Source organism: Syngnathus acus, chromosome 10 (genome assembly GCF_901709675.1).
Source record: "Syngnathus acus chromosome 10, fSynAcu1.2, whole genome shotgun sequence".
NCBI classification, from domain to species: Eukaryota; Metazoa; Chordata; class Actinopteri; order Syngnathiformes; family Syngnathidae; genus Syngnathus; species Syngnathus acus.
In genome coordinates, this window is record NC_051095.1 from 12,977,067 (window position 1) to 12,997,833 (window position 20,767).

The window sequence follows — 20,767 nt, forward strand, 5'->3', positions numbered from 1 at the left end:
CATGTGTGGAGCTCTGTGTGTGTGAGGAAACTGTTTGACAGTCCAACAGCCCCCAGCGGTGGTGCTTTTAAATGTTAAACAGACTGGTTGCAGATTATCCAGAACTAATAGCAATCATGCAGGGCTGCTTCACCCTTTAAGACTAATGAGTCACATTGCTCCCAAATTGCATCATTTTTCCAGCAGTGGTTATTTTTATTCAAATTGAATTTTGTTCTATAAGTTTGCAAAGCAATACTGTGGCAAATCCAAAGTTTCGCAGTAGACAGTGTCAAACCATCCATGCACGCACACTCACACCTAGAGGCAATTTGGAGTGCTCAATTGGCCTGCCAAGCATGTTTTTGGGAGGAAACTGGAGTGCCCGGAGAAAACCCACGCGGGCACGGGGAGAACATGCAAACTCCATACAAGGAGGGTCGGAGATGGAATCGAACTGGCACCCTACTAACTGTGAGGCGGACGTGCTAACCAGTGAAACAACGAGCCCCCCATTGTCAAACTTCATTGACAAAAACCTTGTTAAAAGGTTTCCAGGAGCTTCAATCAAAACTACTCTTTTTTTTTTCTCGGAAAAACCTATTTGATAGCACTTTGGTTTTGGACCAGGATGAATGGATGGATGAAATGGCAAACAGTTGTGTTCATTTTAAAAGAGAACCTCCATCACCCATGACATCCGCTATTAGAAAAGCAATTTAATAGCAATCATCCACAGAAATATATTCAGTAGTCACCCACACAGATGACAAATTAATTTCTCGGAAATAATAAAAAGAGCCAAAGACAGTTCCATTATAAAATGAAACTGCGTGATGATTTGTTTTCTTATGAAATCACACTTCCCTCTGAAATTATTGGAACAACCATTCCCTTATTTGGGCTGCAGATTTAAAACATCAAGGTTTAACATTATAAGATGGAAAATCTGACAGGCAATTTAACAGTTTTGTCTTGAGAGACAATACAATGCATTTTGGTAGTGAACATTAAATGTCACCCATTAATGCTAACCAGTGACGCCAGTAACACGTTACTCAATCACGACTGCCATTTCAAGTAACTAATAATCTGATTAAAGTTACTATTCAAAGATTTGATCTGTTATGTTGTGGTAAAACAAGGTTGGCAAAATTACAACTGTAGATTGTCTATCTTTAGGAAAGACAATGGCAGACATACGATGTTTTTTTTTATTCTATTTTTTTAATAGAAAGATTGATACATCACTCGTTGTGGACTATTCATTCGACACAATTTATAGCGTTAAATGAATGGTTAATCTCTTATTGACCCGGTTTGGGTTATTTTTTTAGATAATAATTTTTCAAATAATGCTGCCATCTAAGAAATGTACCAGTTCCAGATGCAAAGATAAAAAAGCAAAAACAAAGGAATTGTTTGTGTGGAAACCAAGTTTGCAGCTCAGTGAGCGTTTTGGGGACGAAATAGCACCGCTCTGGAGATCACTTGGAAAAGGTTTTTCTTATTTTTCTTCCTCGTAGCAGACCAGCAGAGTGTGCTTCATCTTCTGGGAAAAATGAGAGTCTATAAATGTGAACTCCCACTTAGGTTACAAGCGGCTGACATCCCTCACAACAGAGCCGCACCACCAGCACGAGAATAAACGGGCCTCGCTACTAAACTTTAAGTTCCATTTTCAGCGCTGAAGACCGCTGACCTCTCTCAACATGGCCGAACATCTCCGCCCACAGTCGAGCGTGGACCAGCCCGGAACGTCAGCGACTTTTTGCTTGACTATTCTTTATCCCGAGCCGTTTATCATCCAAGGCAGGTCTGCAGTTGCAGGCTATTTTTCAGCCTTTTTCTCGTCTGCTCTGTGCGCGCCTGAAACCTTGATCAGCAGCACAATGGCGACTTTTATCGTGTTCTCCCGGCTTAAAAAAAAGCACAAAGTCATTTGATGGAGGTGATTGCTAGAATATTGTCAATAGATGTATGAAATGCGGTGCCGTTCTTTGTGCTGTCCTTCAGGGAGAAGCTGAGCGAACTCCGTCGGGAGAAGCAGAAGCTGGTGGAGAAGATTATGGACCAATACAGAGTCCTGGAGCCCAACGTGCAACCTCCGCCTTGGAAGGCCAAGTACGAACACAATCCATCTGTCATTGGTTGAAAACTAAACTAAGTTTAAAGCAATATTTCAGGCATCATATTAGGCCTTCACTGTGCACTCTTGTGTCGTCAAAGGAAATCTAACTGGATTGCAGACCGCATGAAAAAGCTCATCAAACCCCGTGGCGGAGCGCGGGAGGGGCGCAGCCACATCACGGCCGCCGGCAGCGTGGAGAACCTGGCCGACAGAGCCCAATTCACATCCGACACGCCTCAGCGTGGTGAGGGCCGCGCACCCTGGCGCTCTGTCTGCCTTTTGCAAGGATATTCTAACACGCTCGTCTCCGTCAAGCGAGGCCACGGGCATGCATAGACATCACCTCATGACTAGCAAGTGAGCTCGGCACCCATAGGGCTCCTTTCTCCTCATATCTTTCCCTTGTGTGGTCGTCTTTTTGCTGCGGCCAGGCGAGCATTCGTAGCACTTCATTCCTCTCTTTAAGCACTCTGAATGCGCAACATGTCGTCATTATTCCGATGGAAAGGACGAGTTCACACCTGATTTCCTCCGCTTAGTATCTGCGCTGTAAATGCTTGCCTGCTTGGTAGTTCTCATTCGTTTTGTCTGCAGTATTGTAAGATGACTTCATACCCACTTCGACATGTTGTGCAAGAGCAATACGATGAAGAGCACTGCTTCTCCTGTGGGGCACTGGTTAGCATGTCCACCTCACAGTTCAGAGGTTGTGTGTTCAATTCTGGCTCTGTGGAGTTTGCATGTTCTCCCCGTACCTGCGTGGGTTTCCTCCCACATTCCAGGAAACCTTACATTACATTTCTAATCAATTGAAATGATTATATTTCAAGTCTTATGTTGGAAAGCAGGGTCAAATGTGCTTTCATGACAGCTTAAATGATTCATTCATTTTTAAATAAGTATTTGTTAAATAGCCAATCAGATGGCCACATGCTTCAACCTCCCGAGATGTTTTAATATCTGCATCAAAAGAATGCCACTTGCTTTTTAGTCACAGTGAGAGCTCTCCTGCCTGTAAGAATAATAGCATGATCAATTTGATCCGAAATGGCCTCGGTCCAAACTTGGCAATTAACGCAATGAGCAAAGAAGCTCCCTTAAGGCTCTAATAGCAGCAGTTAAGTCTGCCTTTGATAAGCCCAGACGCTTCTCTCTTTGTATAAATAAACCTCCGCTGAGATCAATGTTCAATTTATTATTAGCTTCTAATGCTTTAATCTTTACCTCCTCAACTGTGTTTGCACTTCACTTCTTATATGAATGAATGAATGAATGCAGCGCTTTCAAAAGGCAATGTATCAAATTCCCCCTTGGATTACATCGCTTCCACATTCCGTTGTCTGGGAGGAGTAAACATTGAATGACACAGGGCAGTTGCGATACACCAAAAGTCACATCGAAAACCTTCATTCATTTTGAATTATTGGATCGGATGCTATTGTTATGCCTTGCCTGGTAGTCATTTTCAGACGCCTCATGAATCATAGCAACGGTAACTAGATGCAAATTATTTGAATTCAGTGCAATCTCATTTTAATTATAGAACGGGATAATCTTAACAGAGTTTAGAAGGGCATTTTTCATGTTGCATGGGTTCTGTAGTACTTCACACGATCATTAAGAATCCCCTTATGAGCGAGTGTGCTTAGTGGCAGAATAAACTCTTGAGAGGAGGGAGGGAAAAACTTTCTTAAGTAGAGCTGGACTCTGGGGGGCTTCTACTGAAGACTATAAGAGAGAAGAAAGAAAGCATTATATTCAACGCATTTTTCAAACAGATGTACGTATACTTGGCAGCCCCTTTATTAGGTACAACTGCACAGTCTAAGGGGAACCATTATCAGAGCTGTGTCAAAAATGGTCCTTTGGAAAGTCAAAAATGCTATTTTGGGTTGACACTATGCACTAATTAGTATTATCATTATTTAGAAATTGTTGTTATAGATTGCAGTGGTGGTTTCATGACATTTTGTAAGTGGGAAACTTACACTCTAAATAATGCTGGCTGGGTAGCTATAGATTTGGAGCATTTACTTTTACCTGAGGTTGGATGAATTATTTTGACCCATCTGATAGGAATCAACTCCAATAATGAGGTGCGACCTCTCTGACAGCGTAAATCAGACCGGAGCATTATTATCTTAAAAATGGCAGCTGTTCATACATAGTCAAAAATAAACTTTTTCTTCATTATGAAATCGCATCGTAAAATATGATTTTTATAAAACTCATTTCAAAGATTGTTTTGAAACAACATGTCATTGCGTGTCCTCCAGAATCAGAATCAGAAACTAATTAAATATCTTCCGCAATAATAATGGTTGCAGCAGTAACAATAGTGTCGGCGGGAGGCAGTACCCGAGTTAGTACTATGTAATATTGAGGTATGTTTGTGCAAATACGCAGAGGGAAGAGAGGCAACAGCAGCTCATTGCATCATGGGAAATCACCCAGTAGATTTTGCATAACAAGGCATGAGTCACACAATGGCAAAGACTTCTTACCGCAGCCTTGGAATATGGATTTGCAAGACTGCACTCTGCTTGCGACAAATGCATGCATTTGACATTTTTAAGACCAGATGAAACTTTTGCCATATGATGTGTAATACTATATGGGTGCATGGAAATGTCATACTAAATGCGTATAAGATTACGGCATAATATATGCATAATATATGCTCCTAGGCCAGGATGTCAACCACATTGTAGTTATGATTTCCATTTAAGGACTGTTGTGATAACCATATACAGGAAATGTATCATCACATATCACTACATCACATATCAATACATTCAGCAGTGTTTCCAAACCTTCAAGGATCTAAGCCACCTAATTTATTTTAGAGACTGTCATGCAGCACAAAAAGTGAATACGCAACATAATTGTCATCTAGCCTAAAAGCTTTTTATTGTTGTGCCAGTCACTATTTGTTGCTAGCATAGATAGATGAAAAAAGATACATTATTTGCAGTAGATAAGTAATGTTTCAGAATCAGAATCAGCTAAGAAGCCTAAGAAATGAATTTGTGCCATGACACAGAATTGCCACATTGGATTTGTTATTTGCTTATCAACTTTTAGTTAGAAACAATGCATTGAATGTCAAATCATAAGTCGGGGAATAGGAAACGATTGTCCAGATATGATTAGAGGGATTTTAAAACAGTTTAAAGTGAAGAAAATTGCAACTATAATACAGATCTCCAGCCAAAATAGAAAGAACAAATCCACTTGGGAAGAAACACAAATGTGTTTCTACACCCACATTTCTCTCGTGGGCCACCCAAATGAATGTGATGGGTCAGACATGCCTTGAGTTTGACCCCATATTTTATCATTGCTGATGAAGAATTGAATAATATACGAAAGCTGCAGGTTATCTGGGATCAACATGTTTTATGCATTGTAATGATTATGTATAAAGTACATAATACAATTTTCCTCACATTTTGCAGATCCTTGCAGTGCGCCGGGTTCTCCATGTCCCTCGAGAATTTCTTCTCCCACTAATCTGGTCCCACGCTCCGGCTCCGGGGGTCGTCGTAAACTGGGATCCCGTCACGGTTGGGGTTTGACCAGAGGTGGCGCCGGAGTTTCTCAATCCTTCAGTCCAGGCGACCAAAAGACCCCGCCTCGCCTCCGCCTGCTTTCCGGTCAGAACACCTCCGCGGTCGTCTGGGAGAGAGAGAGCGTCGAAACAAGCGCACTCCAGCAGGCAGCGGAGGCCAAAGTGAGCAATCAGGAGAGCCCTGAGGAGGAGACAAATGGAGGTGAGAAGTGTGAGGGACACAAGATGATGCTAAGAAGTGATGAATGGTCAGAGATTATGCATTATTTATGTAAGTCTTTTCCATTTTACAGGTCAACGTTCCAGCAATGACACATGAAAATGATTCACGGACTGACTCAACTCCCTTTATTTCTATTTAACAAGTTGCACTTACAGATTGTTTTCAGGCATTTGTTCGATTTACTGTTTTGAATAAATATTCTTCACTGTATTTTAAATATAAGTACAAAGAAATCCAGCTCACTGAAAATGGTATTCATTTTTGTCCTTTTAAATTAATACCATACATTTTAACATTACAGTATTTTGCTATCTATCAGTTATCCAGCCACCAGCAACATTTTCTTACAAATATTTCAATACATTCCCAACAAAATGTAGTTGTAGACCAAAAAAATGGTAGTGTGATTGAAAAAAAAAGACAGTATATAAAGTGGTATAATATTGTTTTCCATGCATTTTGAAGTTCCTTTTCATGTTTAATTCGCCCTACATACAAGAGCCAATCATGGTGGTTTGGCGACCAAGAAGCCTAAGTGCACAAAGAGCATCTTGGTCTTTGTCAAGCGTTTCGTAGTGTTGCCAAGCAGTGAAAGCGTTCAAGTGGAGGAGACGAGTACTTATGCCACGCATGCACTGAGTCATCTCATCCGCAATAAACATTTATAGGATTACCTCAAATGTATCGGCTGCTCCCCCTGATTGATCTGTTGGATTACTTCAAGGTAAAAAGGAGAAGTTTATTAGAGCTCAGGTGCTCACTCATAATGGGCAATATTCATTTGGAAACGAGGAGAAATGAAGCTCTGCGAAAGCGATGCTTTGAATAAAGGCTGTGCCGCTTAATTCAAGCGTGTCGGGCCAGGCGTTAAAGGAAAATACTTGACATCTCCTCCTTATCTCTTTTCACGGCCTTATCTTGCTTACTGTATGAATGTGCGGTTGGATAAATGGGGAGAGACCTGGGCCATCTGGCTCACATGTGGTTCACATTAGGGCTCCTGCAAAGCCCGTCAGTGGACTAATGCTAAATGATCTAATGACTCACTTGACACAAATGGTTCCAGTGCAGAGCTGACAGATGGGGGTGGGGGGGTCATTATGGAGCTGAACCCCTGAACATGGAAGGGGGCAGTTAGCAAAGACAGACAAAGACACAGCAACGGCACTCACAATACTTCAAAAAGAAGTCAGCCACAACTCATTGCTAGATGCAGATTACACAGTACCTGCTCAAAGTCGACTGGGGTAGACCTTTGCTCACCAAAAATGAGGGCAAAAGAAAATGGACTGTTTTTCTTTTCTAAAACGTCTGTGCTTTTAGGTGTATACGGTACAAGGGAATAGCGGACAAGCTCAGAATCCCAATCGGCTAATGACTAATGGACTGCTAATCCACCTCATCAATTATGAAGTTGACGTGATGATGTCATTCACAACAAAGTATTCTTCTACTGAGACAAGACAAAGCTGTAGGAAGTTATTGCTTCTGTCAGTCACGCTGAGCTTTGTTATGAGTGTACACGAAAAGCTGTGTTCGTTTTCGCAGTATTCCCATTTGAAATTCCTCGCAGTGTGTCAAGAAGTTTCTCACCACCGCCGGCTGTTGTGAAGAGGAGGAGGAGGGAGATGATCAATTTTCACTTTGACCTTTGTTTATTCAGCCAACGCTCTTTGCTGAAGCAAGACGACGAGAGAGAAATCATACAATAAATAACAAAATGGGGAGAAAGTAAACAGAGGAAGTAAAAAATAACAACTACTGAAATGAGCGATTAGATGTCATTGTTGCGTCTTGATTCCTAAAGGGATGAATGATGAATCGCAGTGCGGATCTGAAAACACGACGCCGCTTGCTTCATAACTGAGAACCTGAGGGCTGCAACATGATTGGCCCACATCACTCTTCCAAGCAAACTTGTCCGTGTTTTGGTGATCCTCATTATTCCCCTCTGCCCTCTTAGCCCCAGTCCTTTCCTGAGCCATCACATTTTAATGACCGTGTCTCACTAAAGGGCCTCCGCTGAGCAAAAACCTCACTTGGGCCACTTAGCCCGCTAACTGAGCGGGCTAGGCATCATAAATACTCGCAGCCGCATTGGATGTTTGTTAAGTCGGGCGTGTCTTTGCAGTCTGGCTCGTTTCCTTGTATCATGACAATAAAGCCTTTCTTTTCCATTGGCAAGCCAGCACACGTCATTGGGACTTGACTGTGGATTGATCAAAAAGTTGTAATTCATAGCTTGATGTCCTGGCCACTTTAGGGGGCAGGAGACAAGAGAGGCGCTGTGGTGAGGTAAATTCAGTTCTTTTGCTCGGGGCGGCGGAAAGAAGGAAGGTCAGAAGGAAGGGGGGGAAAACAACAAGTTACCCTGTGACCTCTCCTCTTCACAAAGCTGTCACAATCCAACCCACCCTGCTCTCAGCGGGCTTTTACTCAATGAGGTGAGCTCGTGCATCTATAACTTCTTCCTCCCTCACCCCGTCTCCATCCATCTCTCCATCCGCCGCACCACACCGCACCCCCGCCACAGCCTCCCTCCTTCTTCTCCCCGAGTGTATTAAGGGGCTTTGACGCACTCAGTAAAAAGCTGATTTATTCCCTCTGAGGTATCGATCGTTTTTTGCATTAAAGATTATAATTCATTACCTCGCCCCTTTTAATACATTAAACACTCAAAATAAAAATAAAACAGCCCCTCCTACCGCCACTTCCAACTAGACTGGCCGCGTCCCAAGGGTATGCGAAAACACTCACGTCGCCATGTCCTGCTTGTGGTGCTGGAACGTCAACGTCCTCCTGAGAGGCACTCACATGAGAGCATCCATGCGAGGAAGATGACCACAGCTGCTTAATTTAGTTGCATAAAACAACGCAGAGTGATAATTGCCTTAAGGCGTACCTGAGGAGCAGTGGGCAGCTACCAACCAAGGGACCAGACCCAGGTCTTGACTCCACCACTTGGCAACTGGAAAGAAATAACCTTTATATCAAATGAGTCAATTATTTCTCAATGTTCCACCAAGCAGTGCCTAAAAAGAAAACCCACATAGCTGAATGATATTAAAATACAACAGTATGTAAATGGGCCCAAAAACCAGATAAATCGCATATTGAATATTATAAGGCACGCCAACATTATGCACATTGATCTTAAATGGAGGATAATTAAAAACAGCAGCTGGTGATTTCCATCCCCCACAAATAGGGTTAGAGTTCACAATGTAAAACATCAACAACAACAAAAAATAGTTGGGTGCAATACAGGTACTACCTGAAAAATGGATGGACAGATGGATGGATGGTTGGATGGATGGATGGCTTTGTCGTGGGTGCTCTCCTTTTGTCTTATTTTTGGACTTTTTAATACATTTTGATCCACAGTGGCAGCAAGTCAGACGACAAAATGTCTCCACCCTGAGGAAGACTAAACATTCCCTGAAGCAGGTCACCTCTCGTGATGCCCACATGCTGCACTTGACCTGTGCAGGAAAATCAAGATTTAAGAAGCACCGTATGTTCGCTATTGATTTTGGCCCAAAAGGCTGCACCAATTCCCCCACCGCAAAATAGGACTGCCCCTCTCCCTATCCACGGCCAAGACACATTCATTCTAGAGGACTTGAAGAGCAATCTCACTAATTTTTACCTCCTTGGAGTGTCACTCCCTCATCATCCGTCCCTCCTTCCATTAAAGGACTCCTCCACCTCCAAAATCCTCTTTGTCCACTCATCCCCCACGCAGCCTTTACCTCCTCCTCTTCCTCCCACTGACAGGCTTTTAGACACTAAATCAGAGACATTGATCCAGCCCAGCCCAAGTGTCCTGGATTCTGCTAAAGAGCCATTTTCATTTCACAAGCAGTTTACTGGATCGTCCGATCGCCCCCCCCCCCTCGTACCGCCCTTACGTAAACAAACATCACTTTCCTCCCTACATCGCCTTCTCATCCATACACATCAACCGTCGCACCTTCACGTCTCATCCTCGCCAAGGAAATGCAGCTGTTTTTGTCGAATTTTTGCCAAGAAATCGTTTGCAAAATATTAGAAACAGCAATGTAAGAATGCAGCGTTACATCACTGCAAAGTACAACCGCTTTAGTAAAAAAAATATTGTTAAATTATGGTGCCAGTGCCAGTCAAGACTATTGATTTAACTGTTTACTAATTATTGTGAGGAGTCATTAACATGATCAGTGTCAATGTCATTAATTATTACGAACGAGGGCAGTCACTCACAAATCTTTTAAAGAATTGATTATCTCATCAAGTATTCCAGCAATTACTCAGGTAATGGCCCCCTGTGTCAAAACCTAAACTTTTGCAGCCACCAAGTTTTTTTTTTCTTTCCTCATGACACCTTTTGAAGTGTTTGTTATTGCAGTGAAGAAGTACACTTGGCTGACTTTGGTGCTGGCAGCGTAGGTTCAGTTCTCACTAAGTGAATGCGAGAGCGATGGTACAGCACAAATAATACTGTGTATTAAAATATAGGATTGTGAAATTAACCACAATATTCTAATCTATTGAGATGTCCCCCCCCCCGCATACAAGCCAAGCATTCCTTTTTGGAACTGGCCAGCTACCAGCTTTATCAGACCTTATGGAACACTTTTGTGATGGCTCATTTCTAATAAATAACAATCAGACAGTCTTTCCTTGCACTTAGCTAACTGTCATGAGAAGCACTTACTAGCAAAGTCGATGGGGCGTGATTATGTTTCGTGTGATTAAAAAAACAGTCAAATATTTATTGTTGTGTGCCGCTTTCCTACTTTGTCCTCCTGCCTTTTAAAAGACCCTGGCCACTTGGCTGCCACATAAAGGCCAGTCTCAGTTTGCCATTTGGATGGTGTGACTATCAGGAATAGTAAGCATCAATGTATGAGCGGGCCTTGGGGAGAAAGCAGTCCCAGAGCCACGGAGTCTCGACAAGTGGAGGTGTCACGAAGACGCTAAAGGCCTGCTGGATCACAGCTGACAGCTTGGACTGTCTCACTGTCATCTATTATTGTCAGAGGTGGCCACAGTAATCACACCCTGTACTTCAGTGGAAGTACACATACGTACTTGTGATAAAATAAATGACTGGTGAAATTACAAAAAAATAGTTCACATCCTGGTCTTAAGTAAAAAATTATTACTAAGTATAGACTGAAATGGACTGTGTCCCAAATTAATTCTTTACATTAATGTTGGGAATCATTTTGAAAGGGGGTGTAGACTTTATTTATAGATGCACTGATTGTTTATAGCATTTATCAGACAAATGAATTGTTTAGTTTGCTTGTTTGCTCATCAGAGTTTTTTTGTTGTGAACAAACAGCTACAACAGCAATCACTGTGAATTTCAGAAGTTCTATAACAATGCGGTCTTGAAAATTGAAGCTTTGCAAACCACCGAGGGAACACTTTTATATTTTTTCCAGGATTAAACTGTGAAATCAACTGGTTTTTTTTTTCTTTTCTCAAATCATGACATTCCAAATAAAGTCTGGATATAAAAAGCATCATGACTGGCCATCATCATCAGCTTTTGTTGAACAGAATGTCCAAGCGTGCTTGCTACATTGTTCACAAATAAAACTTGATCGTATGCATAAAATAAATCAACATCCAATCAATTTACCTTTGAGTCATTTAACAAGCATGTGCAGTCAGTGATCATTCACCCCTACATTTTCCATTTCTTTTGTCATTAAACCGTACGACAAATCTCAGCAACATTCAAAGGAAATAGTGACAGGCAGAACAATGAAAGGCTCGTTTCTAGATGACAATTCATTTGTGCGTAGCCACCTGTTGCCATTCACAAAACAGAATAAAAGCATTGTGTTCAACAAAACCGGCACAAATTCCACACAAAGTCAATTTCTGCATGAATACACAGAAACAAGATCGATATTTCAGTAAGACAGAATATCGGCCAATCCACCTAAATTGTGCCTTTTATGTCCCCAAGAAATAAACATGTTCTGATTTCATAGTCAATCAATACCATTTCATATTAATTCAAACGACCTTGAACACTGTAATATTGATGGCATTTTCTGTATATCTCTGCTTTCGAAAACAAGACTATGCTAGACAACGGCAGCAAAGGACTACTTTAGTCCAAACAAAAGTCCTCAACCCTCATCAACATAGTTCTCTGGCACCAAGATGCCAGATGATGGCACCAAAAGTATGATTTGACTTTTTTGATGTATAACAAAAAATGCCCCACCTCCAAAAAAAAAAAGAAAAAATTCAAATATGCAAATCGTCAGGGTCTATGCGGGTCAACACTATTCCAGAATTTGCATTTGTAGAGTACGCAGAGTAAAAATCTTTGCCGATAGACTAACTGACTAAGGTTGGTAAAAATACACTTTTAGATGGAGGTAATAATTTCCAGTTAAACAGCAAGGTGGCTGTCAGCCATTTTTCACCCCCCCACAGAAGCTTGTGGAATACGACAGAGGCTCCGAGCGTTCGAGTTAGCTAAACAGTTGGCGTAATTGCTCCTCATGTGTCAAGGAAAAGAAAGCCGGAGAGACAGAGATTACGGACAGGACAGTGATGAAAATTGGTGGCGGGATAATGAGACTCGTTTTCTTTTTATCCTCCCATCCTGTCGCTCTTTGCCTCCCTCTCTCCCTCTCTCTCCCGTGCTCATTATTCAGATTGACTGGTTAGAGATTAGCTTCACAGTCTGCTGCTTATTAAAAAAAAAATAGAGTCCCCTTAGATGAGTTCATCAGGCTCTCCATCCTGCTTCTGCCTTCATCTACCCGCCGGCTTTGCATCCTCTCATCCTTTCCTTTTTTCCTGCCTCCCAGTTTGAACCCGGTCCTCCCTCTCTCCTCCATCTGTTTATTTTTCCACACTGCTGGAATGCAGGAAAAAAAAACTGGGAAATGAGGAAGAGGAACAGAAGAACGTGCAGGTTCAGGCAGAGAGAACAATCAAAGAGCTCAAAATCCCTTTGAGACAAATGAGGCTTTTACAGAAAAAAGGCTTTTCTTACACAATGTCCGCTTGATAGTCTTTGTATGTTTTTTTTTTTATTCCTATGCGAGGGCTTCACTCAGAGACAGAACACCTCTGTGGGCCTGAGACACCGACTCGCATTGTTGGGATCAATAAATACGCTTGTTGGCGGATGATAGCGGTGAAGCGGCTGCCCGCTGAACACTCATCATATGTGTCACATCCTGCAGCAAACAATGAGGCGCTTCTACAGACGTACTGCGGGGAGGCAAAACATGATCGCACCTGTGCACAGCGCATGTGGCAGTCAAACATGACAAAAATAAGGTCAATAAGGTAAATAAAAATCATAAAAAAATCAGTAGTTGTAATAAAATAATACTCCCGATACTGGTACTACTACAAAAAAATCCTAACTACAATCTTTTGTCAAATACTATTTTACCATCAAGGATTTAAAACACAATGAGGAATATACAATAAAACAAATACACGTGCGTGTACTATTTTAAAAGTAGCACTTTTATTTCGCATATTATATATCTTGGCAATTGGTGTCTGCGTTACTTTCCGCTTTTGAACCACCAGCTGTGTTAATTCTAATATAATGAAACTTCCCAAGGGGTTATCTGATTTGATCATTTTCAACCTCAGCTGTCAAAAAATATCAATAATATACTTTTTACATCAAATCCCAGTTTGGGTTCACTCAAAATCCAAGACAAGTATATTTATACGTTAATCATTTCTATTTACTGCATTGAATCGAAATATTCCGTTTCCAAGAGAGGCTTACTACACTCAAATGGAACAAATGAATGACTCAATTTTGAAGAAGTGGAGGTACCCTCTGTTGATCAATAAACAAAATTGCAAATTAATTTAAGAGGTGGATGCTTATTATAAATAAATTAAAAAAAATATATATATACATATATATACTTTATAAAAATAAAGGGGAAAAAATGTGTGTGTTTATATATATATATATATATATATATATATATATAAACACACACATTTTATATATATATATATATATATATAAATAAACACAAATTTTTTTCCCCTTTATTTTTTCCCCCTTCCACCACACTACAAAAGAAAAGAGAAGCTATTTTAATTGGAGGTCCAATGCATGACACACAGAGAAACAATCAATTCATACACATGGAGTATGTGTGATTAGCTTTAATAAGCTTGCACGTGTGTGTGTGTTTGTGTGCGCGCACATGCATACTGCAATCTACTATTGATCTACAAAAGTTCAAAAGAGGGCATGCTGATGCTGATGATGACAAACACCACCATGGTGACTGCTCTATTTTCAAGATCAAATATGAGAAGCAAAAGCAGAAAGAAAATTGCCTACTTGCGGATAGGTTAAAAAAAACAAAAAAAACCCCTAAAATTTATGAATCATCTTCCTCCTTCTCAAGGCCAGTGGAGGAAGAAAAGGGAGGAAGAAAAGGTTGCTTTCATAGTTTGCTCATCGACGGCGTTTCGGTGGGTTCTGCAAGGAGAGATTAAGATGATTTGTAAAATTATGTACTACACGCATACGTAAAATGTATCCATCACATTAGTAAACACTGCAAGCACAGCATTTGTGACGCACAGTGTGCAAAGCCCGGCAATAATTACGTTGTTGTGGGGGGAATCGAATTGCTTTTAAACTTTGAATTTCTGTACATATTTATGTATTTATTCATATATATTTACAGTATGCATGCATGAAGGGTATCATAAAAAAAATAGCATTTTATTTTTGCATGACACCCGGACCACCAATACTGGAGCCCCTCAGGGGTGCGTCCTCTCCCCACTGCTCTTCTCTCTCTACACCAACGATTTCTCCTCAGATGACTCTCCTGTGAAGCTCCTGAAGTATGCAGACGACACCACTCTCATCGGACTGATCCAGGACGGTGATGAGACTGCGTACAGACAGGAGGTGGAGCGGCTGGTCCACTGGTGCAACCAAAACCATCTGGAGCTGAACCCGCTCAAGACCGTGGAGATGACAGTGGATTTCAGGCGAGACCCTTCACCACCTTTACCCCTCACTATCTGCAGTAATACTATTCTCTCCACAGACACCTTCAAGTTCCTGGGAACCACAATCTCTCGGGACCTGAAATGGACCGGCCACATAGACTCTGTCCGGAAGAAGGCCCAGCAGAGGCTGTACTTCCTGAGACAGCTCAAGAAGTTCAACCTGCCGCGAGAGCTTCTGAAGACCTTCTACACTGCCATCATCCAGTCTGTCCTCTGCACCTCCATCACTGTCTGGTTTGGATCAGCCTCCAAACAAGACAAGCACAGACTGCAACGGACAATCAGGACTGCAGAAAAGATCATTGGAATCAACCTCCCTTCTATCCAAGACTTGTACCTGTCCAGGACCAGGAAACGTGCAAGGAACATCTCTACAGACCCTTCTCACCCAGGTTGCAGTCTGTTTGAACTACTCCCCTCCGGACGGCGTTATAGAGCTCGGTACGCCAAAACCAGCAGACACCGAGACAGCTTCTTCCCCCAGGCTGTTGCTCTGATGAACTCACACCACTCATAGAGTCTCAGAGGCATTACTGTGCAATAACATCCTGCTCTTCACACCTTTTGAATTTGTCTACACTGTTTTTGCCATTATTCACATGTCCTGAGTGTTGTTAGTCACCTATATGTTGAACAGAGGGTGTGTTTTACCGAAGTCAAATTCCTTGTTTGGCACGCTCAAACATGGCGAATAAAAACTCTTGAATCTTGAATCTTGAATCTTGAATGATAATGAATATGTAACGTTGGCAACTCGTGACATTGGCATGCTGGATCGGTAGCGCAAAGGCAGTTGATAAGACAAAGTATTTTTAATAAAAAGAAATGAGGGTACAGATCCAATTTTTAAAGTAAATTATTCAAGTCAGCGGGGGGGACTTTAAACTGGCAACATAACATGTATCTTAGCTTCTGCTTGGCTAAATCTGCTTTGCTTCATTAATAATACATGTTCTGATTCTCCGGTTTATTCTATTGAAATAAAGAAAGAAAGAAATACAATAAAAATTAAAATCTTTTTTTTGTATAGAGTTAATGTTGCAGACAGCGGTTTCCTGAAGTATCCACTTGTTGCCAGGCAACAGCTCAGTAGAAGTACAATGTGAGAGAAAATCCTTCCTGGTTTTATAGTTAACTGCTGTGTTTGTCTGGAAATAGATAAATGAATAATAAAGCTCTTGACCACATGTTGGTTTCCAGCTGAAGTGATTTGAAGATTTTTTGTTTTTGTCAGAAAAAGCTGATTCTACTTCACTTCAACCTGAGAAATACAAAAGAGGTTTCAGCTTTTTGAATTGACTTTTTGTTTTTTTTTAGTTTAGCTGTTGAAATGCTCGGCCTGCTGTGCACCGCATACAAAAATTCTATCAAAAGGCTGATTTATTTTTTGTTAACACCAACTGCTATTTTGAACTGTTCATAATTCATCCACCTAATTCCATCCACTGTTCATAATTCCATCCAACTTGTCTAAAGCCCTAGTTCCAGCTGAAGAACCTGTTGAAAATGTGTTAAAGCATCTCAAATGTTCTAGTAGACTTTTGCTGACTTTTTTTTTTTCTTTCTAGCAGAAGTGGTTTGTGCTAAAACTGAGTGGTATTTTCAACTGTTCATGCGTTCTTCATAACTTTTAGAATCATGGCCAAAAAATTCAACATCCGGAAGATACAGTATGATGTATCAACTTGAAGCTTCTCCCTCACTGAATGCATATTAAAGATGCAGTGAGCCATCTAACCTCAGAGGCAGCTCTCTCTCTTGGTTCCATTGACTAATGTTGCCACGGGAGAAGAAAAAAAGTTTGTCTTTAATGTAAAATTGAACATGCCTGCTTTGATTTCCGTGCCAGTCGTGCTTCAATGAATTGGCTTTTAATCGGACTGGCCGCTGTGTTTTTGTATGCAGAATTAGGGGAAGATTTCTTGAAGTTTGCCCTGTTCAGCTGGCACTGATATGAATACTACTTCGTTTGAATCCGACATTATTGAAATCGTTTACTACAACTGGATCCTTGTCAACATTATCAGAAAGAGGTGACAAAAGTACACTCAATCTGTACTTGAGTAGAAGTAAGCGCAGTACTTGTGTAACGAAAAATGGCAAAAGCTGAAGTAGCGATTCAACTCTTTTGCAAGTACAAATTCAGTTTTCAAGTATAAGGTAGTAAAAGTAAAAAAATAAAAAGTCAGAAAAACAAATACTGAAGCACAGGTCTATAAACGCAGTCAATGGAAAGTAAGTAACAATAACTAAAACTAAGGTTAAGAAATTATTTTGACATGAGTGCTTAAAAAAAAAAAAGAAAATGACCTCAAACTACATTTTATGTTTATAAGACGAACTAAAACTAGCTGTAATTAAAGTGAAAATATTCTTCGTTTTTGTCTTTTTCACTTATGTTCATACATGAGCTTTCAAGGTTTTTAAATGTATTTATTTTTTGGTATTACCGTTGAGTCAAATATAAGAAGGAAGCATTCAAAATAAAAACGAATCTGCTCTCGATATCTATGAAGACAAACAGAATTAAGAAAACAAAAGTCAAAACTAAATAAAACTAATAATTATGAAGAATCCAAAACTACTATAACCCTGTCAAGATCTTGTTGCATTCAATTAGTGTAGCGGTGATGAGTGAACACCCCAAAAACACCGTGCCAATATGACAACATGCTCATCAGAGGTTAAGGGCCATGTCCCAACAGTTTGCGTCTGAGTTCCACATGCTGCTACTTGTTGTACCTGAAATGAAGTTGCTGTTAAGACTCAGCGGGCTATGCAATAAGAAAAGGAAACACATGTAAACTGACAGTGACTTTGAAACACTCGACAATCTGCTAATGGCAAATTGCTGTGTCCAACTGGGCGATGTGCATTTTCACCAACAGGTCTTGCCTGTCTTTCCATCTGTCAAAGGACAATCGGTGTGTTGCCTAAATGTTTGTCTCGTACTATTAGTCTATCTTTCTGTTTACACGCTCTAGTTCTTGGGAAAACAATGTTATTACAGACAGATGTGATTGCCTTCATAATATTGTTTTTTAATTGTGGAACATCCCGGATGTGCAATTAGCACATGAGGGAGATAGACTGGTATTTGTCACACCAGAATGTGTGTATATGAGAGACAGGGGGAAAAAAGGGGAGAGAGAGAGAGAAAGAAAGAGCGAGAGACAGACAGACAGACAGACAGACAGACAGAGAAGGACAGAGAGACAGAGAAGGGGGGGTGTTTGTGTGTCTTTGGAGCTACAGTATACATGCAGTGCTATGGGAAAAGTGAAGGTATGGTCTCCCTAGGTTTGTAAATGTTGGTATTTTTTTGTCAGGCTTTGTCAAAGTGCAAATGATTTTGTTGATTATAGTTATTTTGATATTTTATCCTCACCCCTTACATTTTACACAAACGCTGCATTGCAATTTGACAAACACTGTGTGTATGGGGGTGTGGAATTACATGTCACTTGTTTGTGTATGTTCTTTTGTGTGGTTTTTAGTTTGTATAGACTTTTAGCTTGTATTTTTTATTTTTTTATTTTAGCAGATGCACTGATCGGTTGACACTTTTAATTTCGTTGTACATGTGACAATGACAACAAAGATCTATTCTATTCTATTCTATATAAATATATATATATATATATATATATATGCAGTGTCAGTGTGTGTGTGTGTGTGTGTGTGCGTGTGTGCACGTGCGTGTGTGTGTGTGTGTGTGTGTGTGTGTGTGTGTGTGTGTGTGTGTGTGTGTAAACATACCAACAGGAAAGTAGAGAGGGAGATTCTGCAGATACAACTCCTGGTCTTTTGGCAAAAACACACAGAAGATAATTCTGTCCAGCTGACACACACACAGACACACACACACACACACATACCCACACAATTTTAAATCATGACGGCATTGGTCAATGAGTGCCACGACAAGAAATCATCCCGCTCTTGTGTTCTTAAGATAGTGTAATCTTTACATGAGCTTGTATGGATTTACTGTAAATATTGTCTATGTCATCTATCAATGCTACGCTTTGGCACTGTCCTTCCATAAAAACTTACTCCAGCAAAAAGATGCTTACGGGGCTATTATCCACTTTACTTAGTTCTTGAATCCTGACCGTGCATTTTCACCACCATGATGTCTGAACATAGTTTAGGATTGTTTCTTGTGTTGTGGGCGAGGGAGTGTGATTTATAGTTGGGCTGCTTTGTGTTGCTTTCTGGGAGCTCAAGTCTCAGTACAGCAATCTTGGAGCACACAACACATGTTTTTTGACCAGATTGTACCAGAAGCTCAGGAAGATCACCTCATGGGCTAAACTTTGAAACGACCTCTAAAAAAATGCAGCAGAATGGAGCTACAAAAGTTTAGCTAAATATGTGGAAATATACTCTCAATTATTTTTCATATATTTTTATCTATATATATTTTTTTGTATCGTCATATTTTTTCTAAGAAAAGGGAGATTACCACAGGTGAATCATTCACAATAAGCAGAGTGAGAACAGACATGATAGGACCACTTTAAAAAGTGTATTTTGATACATTTCTGTGTGTTACTGCACACTGTGCAGCTGAATGTTGACTCACACAGCACATGAACCTTGAGTCATGCGGACCCTGGGGACGGCCAAGCTGACAATAACCTCGTCAACAGCCTCTCTGGGAGGTGTAAAGTGGAGTGGGAGGAGTCGAGGGCGGAAGAAGGGAGGTCCCATTTAACGAGCGAATGCATCAGTTGCGCATCATTTGGTCTTTTCTCTTCATTGGAAAGCAAGCATGCACGTGTCAGTGTTGGGCACGTCTCCGTCCCTCAAGGAGCCAATTAAAAGGCAGACGTGGCCCTGAGCACGGGGGCGGGTCACTCTAAGCGCATCAACAGTCTATGTTTTACCTGTACACCTTCCCCTGTCTCAACACGGTGCCGAAACAACAGCCCTGAAAATTGTCGGGAAAATTGCGCACACGAATGCACACACCCACACCCACACCCACACCCACACACCTTGTCGTGGTGTCCTTCCAGATACTCCCTCACGCTTGCCAAGGCCTCATGCACAGCCTGCTCAGGTGGATAGCCTGCAACATTTAAGAATATGCACAGAGGCTTTGGAGAGAAGGCATGGTGATAAATGAATGAGAGGGGTGGTCTATGTCCTTTGATAATCTTGTTATTCCAAGAATGTGACGTCTCCCTCGGTTCATCATCGCACGCAGAAGCTGGCCTGGTGTCTTAAAAATCAACACTAGCAAATACAAGGGTGCGGTCTGGATGATACATTGCAGCTCCATTAGGAAGGGTTAACTTGGCGTAACAGCATAAACGGGGAAAGTACGCAAAATGACGCTAATGTTTAAAGTAGAAATAGACGGAACAATGTTTTGTGGACTCGGACATATTTCATCAATCTGCGCATGTCAAAGTGATTCGAAAGTGTGATGCAGGAACACATAAGTACGAATTGGATCAATATTTTTAGTGTTCATGAAAACAGTGTATCTGAAGAGATTTTTAACCCAAACTGTGATCTGAAATTTTTATCCATGTAAACGTAGCTAGTGTTATATCACCAATTCCGCTGAGATGGGCTTGTTGTTAACACAGTGTGCTCGCTGACATAATTTGAATGTCGGTAAGTGAGAATGTGAAAAAGTTGACTGCAGCTGCCTAAATACACAGAACAATATAAGGAAGCCAAACAGGATAGCAAAGGAACATTAAATTGTGCAAACACAAGAAATGTGGGCGCACACATCATTTACTAGGACAGATGTCAAATAATATGCCAAAGAGGGCCCACTCTCAAGCTCGAAATAAACCACATCAATGGC

General features: G+C 41.0%; 2 protein-coding genes across 8 annotated transcripts in view; one reads left to right on the forward strand and one right to left on the reverse strand.

Moving 5' to 3' along the window:
* The window catches only part of ccdc88b (coiled-coil domain containing 88B), a 37,811-nt gene extending 31,227 nt beyond the window's left edge, over positions 1–6,584 (forward strand). Inside the window, exons 24-27 of one of the 3 annotated variants that reach the window (XM_037262419.1) lie at positions 1,996–2,103; positions 2,209–2,354; positions 5,569–5,883; positions 5,958–6,584. In XM_037262419.1, coding sequence (XP_037118314.1) covers positions 1,996–2,103; positions 2,209–2,354; positions 5,569–5,883; positions 5,958–6,043 — 655 coding nt within the window. In that variant the 3' untranslated portion in view covers positions 6,044–6,584. Of the gene's footprint in view, positions 1–1,995; positions 2,104–2,208; positions 2,468–5,568; positions 5,884–5,957 lie in introns of those variants that run through there. The other 2 variants (XM_037262420.1, XM_037262421.1) reach the window with 2 other exon arrangements.
* Positions 5,756–20,767, reverse strand: part of macrod1 (mono-ADP ribosylhydrolase 1) — a 127,866-nt gene continuing 112,854 nt past the window's right edge. Inside the window, exons 8-11 of one of the 5 annotated variants that reach the window (XM_037262430.1) lie at positions 19,941–20,014; positions 18,697–18,741; positions 17,680–17,711; positions 13,961–14,392 (exon numbers count right to left, since the gene is read on the reverse strand). In XM_037262430.1, coding sequence (XP_037118325.1) covers positions 17,697–17,711; positions 18,697–18,741; positions 19,941–20,014 — 134 coding nt within the window. In that variant the 3' untranslated portion in view covers positions 13,961–14,392; positions 17,680–17,696. Of the gene's footprint in view, positions 5,863–13,960; positions 14,393–17,679; positions 17,712–18,696; positions 18,779–19,940; positions 20,015–20,767 lie in introns of those variants that run through there. The other 4 variants (XM_037262428.1, XM_037262427.1, XM_037262429.1 and 1 more) reach the window with 4 other exon arrangements.